This window comes from Tripterygium wilfordii, chromosome 18 (genome assembly GCF_013401445.1).
Source record: "Tripterygium wilfordii isolate XIE 37 chromosome 18, ASM1340144v1, whole genome shotgun sequence".
Lineage (NCBI taxonomy): Eukaryota > Viridiplantae > Streptophyta > Magnoliopsida > Celastrales > Celastraceae > Tripterygium > Tripterygium wilfordii.
The window spans coordinates 1,535,046-1,542,008 of NC_052249.1; the positions used below are offsets into that span (position 1 = coordinate 1,535,046).

At 35.5% G+C, this 6,963-nt stretch overlaps 1 protein-coding gene across 1 annotated transcript; it reads right to left on the reverse strand.

Annotated features, from left to right (window-relative positions):
* Positions 1–2,313: 2,313 nt before the first annotated feature.
* Positions 2,314–5,712, reverse strand: LOC119984881 (protein NRT1/ PTR FAMILY 7.2-like). The gene is made up of 5 exons (XM_038829025.1): positions 5,521–5,712; positions 4,686–4,812; positions 4,391–4,608; positions 3,614–4,176; positions 2,314–3,489 (listed from the first exon to the last, which is right to left on the reverse strand). Exons 1-5 carry the CDS (start codon positions 5,545–5,547, stop codon positions 2,619–2,621), a joined length of 1,806 nt encoding a protein of 601 aa, XP_038684953.1. The 5' UTR covers positions 5,548–5,712; the 3' UTR covers positions 2,314–2,618.
* Between the last annotated feature and the right edge of the window lie 1,251 nt (positions 5,713–6,963).

Here is a 6,963-nt window from a genome sequence, read left to right on the forward strand (position 1 = left end):
CTAGCCTCTTTATAGAACAACAATAAAAATGTAAAATATAATAAAATCAATAAAAACCAATATAGATATATGGAAGGGCTATAACTTTTGGCCAACTAAAGACAACAAAATGACAATGAAATGTGATTAAAAATATTAAAAACTCAAAGAGGATTTAATAAAAATAAATAAATTTTAAAAAATAGTACAGTCTGTAACAGATAATTGGATGACTTCAATTATATTTGATACAATTTCTCATAAATAATTAATAAAAATCAAATCGACAATCAAAATAATTACTCTCTCCTATAAAAAAAAACTTGAGTAAAGAATTGAAACAGAACATAAAATATGAAATGTGACATCTAAAAAATATGAGTTAAAGCAAAAAAAAACCGCGCATGGCGCGGGATTTCGACTAGTATAAATATATAGAGCTGTACTCTAGTGCGGGATTGATCTAATGCTATACATGTGAGAGTTCTATCACGTGTGGGCCCGCATTTACACCAACGTGTATGGTGTGAGATGAATCCCGCACTTGAACATCAATGTGTGTATGTATATTAGTCGTTCTCCAGTAAATATGTTTGTATTGGAGTTAATATAAGTGCATCTACTACTTTAATCCATAAATTGATCTATGTAACTTGTAAGTTGGTGATCGTCACCTAATAAGAACACCTGGCTGTTACATATAAATTTCTTACTCAATGTTTCCATTTAAGAATGAGAAAGCTTGGACTGCCGGACCACTGTCATGTTTCTTGAACAATCACTATCCAAGTACCACTTGAAAACTTTAGAACTTTTTATTTTTCAAGCACGCCTATATAAGTTCAACTCACTTGAGGTACCCAATTTCTTTTGGGTCCTAAGAAGTTAGCATCAAAATCTCTAAATTCTAAAATATTTGAGATTAAAGTTGATTAAACAATCATAAATCTTAAACCTTAAACCCTCAAACTCTAAATATTAAAACTTGAACTATAAATTCTAAACCGTGCGCACATAAGTTTTTGACCTGACGACATTGTAAGCAGAATGAAATATAGCACATGTTGCCATGTTGGAGACATGTTGGAGAATAAGCAAAATGAAATATCTTAATAAGGCATCATCATATGTTGAATCCTAATTATCCTCCTAATTCAAAATTTTATGCGACAAAACTTTTTTTTTTTCCAAACTTTTTGTCATTGTCTTTCATTTTCATCATTGATGTGACAAGCTTATCGACCCAAGTCTATCTTGGGCTGGACTTTGGGTCCGGATTGGTCCCTAGCCAGAGTTATGCCAGGGTTGATCTCGGGTAGAGTTACAGGACTGGGTCAATCCCAAGTCTGTCCTGGGCCGAGCTTCAGGCCCAGATTGGTTTCATGTAGAGCTATGGACTCGGGTTGATCCTAGGCTAGCTAGGCTACGGGCCCGTAACTCTACCCGAGATCAACCCTAGCTGAATTCATGAGATCTCAATTTCTCTTGACCCTATATTTGTTTGATGGGGCTGACAATGAATAGTGAGATAATAGCTACGACCGAACGTCGGTGTCGTTAATGGCGAACTTTGATAGCGATGATGAGACATAGCTATTGGGATTCAATCGCAGCCTCGAAGATGAACTCAATGAATTCCTCCACATCGTAGACGAACAATTTTGTGTTTCTGATGGATAGAGTTCCAGTTTCGAGAGAGAGGCTAGAACATCGAAAGTGACAGAAAATGTAAATAGATGATTAATGTCGAAAAAAATGTGTTAGTTACGTGCAGGTGAGATACTATGTCACCGTACCAATGATACTGTTTCCTTCAAATACCATTTTCGTTTGTATTAATTAATTATTTAATATGATGATTACATTAAATTGAATAAAATAATTTATATGCTTTTTTAATGAATAATATTTGATCCCAAAATATGAACCCAACAAACCCCCAATCAATTTAAAGTATTGAATGTTAAGTGAACCTTACATGTGTATAATTATTTTACGTGTCACATAGATTTGAGGTAAAATGAGAGTTATATTTTGGGTGGATATAATATTACTCTTTTTTTATAGTAAAACCGTATGCATAAGGTAAAAAAAAAAATTATTATACATAAGATCCTCATAGTGGATGGGATTGGGGATAGCTTGTATAAAAGTATACCGTATTTATAAAAACTAAAAAAAGCTTATTATTATTGACACATTTTAAAGCATTAAACTAATATATTTTTTGAAAGAAAAGAGCAATATTAGTACATCTTAATTTAGATTCTTAGAACCAAAGAGTTGTTGGTGGGTATCAATGTGTGTAGAATATCTTACACATATATTTATCAATATCATTAAAATCAGTATAAATTATTATTAAAAAAAAAGAAATTTAAATAACGCACACCCTTTATGACAAGATGAAGTCATGAAACTATTTTTACATAAATATTGAGAAAGGGGCTTTAAATGACATGGAGAAATTATAGTCCAGTGAAACCATTTCTTAGAGTGCCTACATATATATAGCTTGTGCTCAACTTAGAGAAGTGGAAAAAAGCATGCACTTTCTCAAGTTTCATAGCAAGAAATAACTAAGTTCTCTTCAAAGGCATTATTGATCTCCCATAAAAATGAAGACTTTCTGGTTTTTTTTAGACTATGAAGACATCTTGATCTCCATTACCCTTCCCTTCAAACTTGATGTATTTATACCACTTTGCACAAACAATGTAGACCAGAAGATCAGCAGTTGTCAAAGCTGCTAATAGGAAGTAAAATCTGTCGAGATGGCCTTTGTTGAGGTTCCCAGGGATCCAACCAGGCAGATCATCACCAGTAGAGATCTTCATAACAATGGTGACAAGCAAACTACTCACATAGTTTCCAAGTGATATTGATGTCATACAGAGTGCACTCCCAAAGCTCTTCAAACCATCTGGTGCTTGACTGTTAAAGAACTCCAATTGCCCCACATACATGAATACTTCAGATGCTCCTACTAGTACATACTGTGGGATTTGCCAGAATATGGTTAAAGAACTTGAGTTTTCGCAGTTTACGCAGTCCTTTTTCGCGTACTTGAGCCTGAATAACTCCACTAGTCCTGCTGAAATCATTGACATTATTGCGATCACAAGACCAATTCCCATCCTTTGGAGCTCTGTTAGTCCTTTTGGGTCCTTCCTTAGCCTGGCAACAAGAGGATCGAGAACTCGCCGATAGATGAATATGAAGGCTGCCACGCTAAGTATGTCGAAACTAGACATGCTCGCGGGAGGAATATGGAAGGTTGAAATGTTGGTTTTCATTGCAGCTCCTTGTTCAACAAAGAGTGATGCCATTTGAGTGAAAACTACTGAGTAGAGTATGGTGCAGAGCCAAATTGGTAGGAGTCTCAATATGCATTTCACTTCTTCGACTTGAGTCACCGCGCAAAGATGCCATGGATTGGGAGGAGTATTATCATCTTTTACCTTGTCTGTGTAATCTTCTGATGTCACAACTGCTGCTCTATCCAAGAATCTGATAAAGCATACATCATCATATCAGACTATCAGTCAACAGAACTTTCGACGAACAGCTTGTGATGGAGCTCGATAAGAACAATGAGATACAGAGTTAAATTGAGGGAAACTTAGTTAATTACCTGAATCCTTCAGTGTGAATAATTTTTCTATCTCTATCACCAATATTTTTGGTTTCATCGGCTTCGAACAGATGATGTTCATTTGGGATCATCACAACATTCCATTTCCTTATTGCAGCAACAAATACTTGGCAAAATCTGGACAAAGGGTTGCCTTTGGGAGTGAAGTGTCTATACCTTGGAGTTCCACAAAGGAACAAGATTAATGCCAAAGTAGCAGAAACAGCAGATGCCCAAAACCCTAATGCCCACATCCCTTTATCTTCAAAATAACCCAAAACAGTGTTTGAGAACAGTGACCCAAGATTCAAAGCCAAGTAGAAGTAGCTAAAGAACGCTATTTTTGAGTGCCCTTCTTCAGGGTCCTCCTCATCAAACTGATCTGCCCCAAATGTTGCTATGTTGGGTTGGTACCCTCCATTTCCTAATGCAATCAAGTATATGGAGAAATAGAACAACCCCATCTGATACCCTGAGTGAGATCCACATGGAGTGTCTTCATCTCCACAACCACTAGGCTTGACCAAGAATGTATATGTAGTTATGGATAATGACACCAAACCCTGTAAAAAAACCCATTAGAGACGAAAATAATTACTCAGGCCGCCAACAGGAAAGACCGGCCGAAGTCCGTGCATGCGAGTTGAACTTGTGGGCTCCCGCATTTGCAAGAGTTACCGCAGTCAACTTCACCATCCCAACCAAAACTTCTTTGTTTAGAGATGAAAATAAGAGGAAACATGAACTCTGAACTGGTTATGGAGGCTTTGAACTTACAATGACAAAAATGGACTGAAAGATTGCACAAGTCTTGTACCTTCCCCAGTAAGAGTCACTAAGGAAAGCACCAAGAAGAGAGAAAATATAGACAGTGCCAGTCCATTTGCTGACATTATTTGCAGCCTCTGCATTGTCTTGGCCTATAACTCTTGTCAAGAACACAACCAAGTTCACTCCAACTCCAAAGAATGCCAGTGTTGCCAACCCTTGATTCACTGCATCATTATTCATTAATCACACACTTCAAATTCATCGATCAAGAGACAGAGTATTTGGTGATTAAAGATTTTACCTAGCAGTAGAACTCCAGCAACCCAAGTTCCAGTTCTAGTACGGATTGCAGGATGACCATGTCGATCAACACTTCCATCCAAGGTTGAAATCTCTTGTTCCTTCTTCATGTTATGGTCTTTAGTGGCCTAATTAAGGATTTTACAGAGTAATTAATTATTTAGAAAATATTAAAAGGAAATGGTGATATTGAGATTAATCCATTTTTTATGAACATTCAGATTAATCCACTCTATTATTATAAGCTCTTCTAATAAGTGGAGTTTCAGATAATGACAAACAAACTGTCTAGTACGTGCTTATATATAAAATTGGGTATTTTCATTATTATATTTTTCTTGCAAATATCAAGACTGTTGAAAATGGTTAGTTGCTTATATATACTCCTATCACCAATTATGATTTTTTTTAACTGAAAATTCCCGAGCCCAACATGTCTATCAGACAATCCAACATGTTTTACGCTGGTGACATTTAAGATCGGGTCAAAAACCCTTCGGAGAGAACGAGATCGAAGCCCATAAATGAGAGTTAACTCCATGGAGTCTCCCCTGTGCCTTTCACTTGGGCAAAAAAAGAACGCCGAAATATCTCACACTTGTAAAGAGTTACCATGATTAACTTTATCTTCCCAACCAGGCAACCAAAGCTTCTTTGTTCACTAATTAAGTTTTAAGACAAACAAAACTAAATTACGTGATTAATGCACAAATTGAAAGGAAAACTAAAAGGAATAGATCATATATGTATATGATCACGATTACCAGCTACTGCATGCAATAGTTTTCCCGGAAAACAAACAAATAATAGAAAGCTTGCTTAATTACCCACGATACCTGTTTGGGACGAACAGAAGAACCCATGATAATTGCTTATATTATACTGTATTTGTACTAGCTCCCTGATATATGTAAACTCTTACACAGAGAATGCAAAAGGGAAATAATAATGGGGATCAGAGAGAGACTAGTACAGAGAGAGGGGAATAGGGAAAGTGTTTGTTGGGTTTGTTTGAATGAAGGTGGGAAGTAAGAGGTTATGGTGGATATATATAGAGGGTGGTGGGAAATGCATCAACGGCTGTGAATGCATGGACAAGAGGAGGGCCCCACATATGTAGTAAAACGAGGGAAATTAATGAGCTGTTAAGCAACAATGCAACATGTGTTTGATATATATGTACAGTCATCAATAGCTCATCGACATCATCACCATAAAAAAAAAAAAAATTTAACCGAAAATGATATCATACAAATTTGTTATTTAAACATCTTGTATGAACTTAAAATTCAAATAGTAAGACCCATGAATACAGAAGTAATTCCCACCTGATTATGTGATAAGTTAGGTCAAAGTCCATAGCGTGGCTACAATGATATTGTTTTTAGTGAAAATTGAATTCAAAACCTCCCGAGATAATTGATCATGACCATACGATATAATATGATCGATCATGTCACTTTCATGCTTTGCAATATTTCACGGATGTTAATAACTGGCTGCAGCTGGCTTGACATGAAATGGACAGGTTTTCTTTCTTCCTTTTTTTCTTTGAAATTTCGTGTAGGACTAGGACCTTAATATGGCATGGATTATGAAATTGCTTGAACATTGTACTATTGTTGATGTGCTAATTTTGCTCTATCTGGTGTAGGGTGTTCTTTAAGCAAAATTTTGCTCCATCTGGTGCATGGATTATGCAATTGCTTGAACATTGTATTATTGTTGATGTGGTAATTTAGCTCCATCTGGTGTAGGGTGTTCTTTAAGCAAAATTTGATCAGTTGTCTTAATTGTACGTCTTGGAAACGCAATATATATATATATATATATATATATATATATATATATGAAGAATATATAGTTGGAGTGATTAGTGAAAGAAAAAGGACATGGAGGATGCATATATGCCCAGCAGCCCAGGTCAACTAGAGTACGCTTAATTATAATACATACATATATAGAGAGGAATTCTCCTATAAATACTCAAAGTAAAGACTTAAAATAAGTACAGCTTTTTGACTATTAATTTAAATGAAATGACTAGTGAGACCCACTGTATTGGATCCCAAATGTTTTAAATCAATGGTCAAAAAATTGTACTTATTTTAAGTTCTTACTTTGAGTACTTATAGGAGAATTCCTCTATATATATGTATGTATGTATGTATGTATATATACACACGTGTGTTGGTGAATTAATCATGTAGGAGCATATAGAGAATACTGATATGTGGAGAAGAAACTTTGGGTCTTTTGACGATTTTCAGTATTCAGTA

Coding starts and splice junctions, on each gene's coding strand:
- LOC119984881 (XM_038829025.1), bottom strand. CDS start 5,547: ATGGGTTCTTCTGTTCGTCCCAAACAG. Junction 4,813..5,520: donor CTTCTGTTCGTCCCAAACAG/GTATCGTGGGTA, acceptor ATCCTTAATTAG/GCCACTAAAGACCATAACAT. Junction 3,490..3,613: donor ATTCACACTGAAGGATTCAG/GTAATTAACTAA, acceptor ATGCTTTATCAG/ATTCTTGGATAGAGCAGCAG.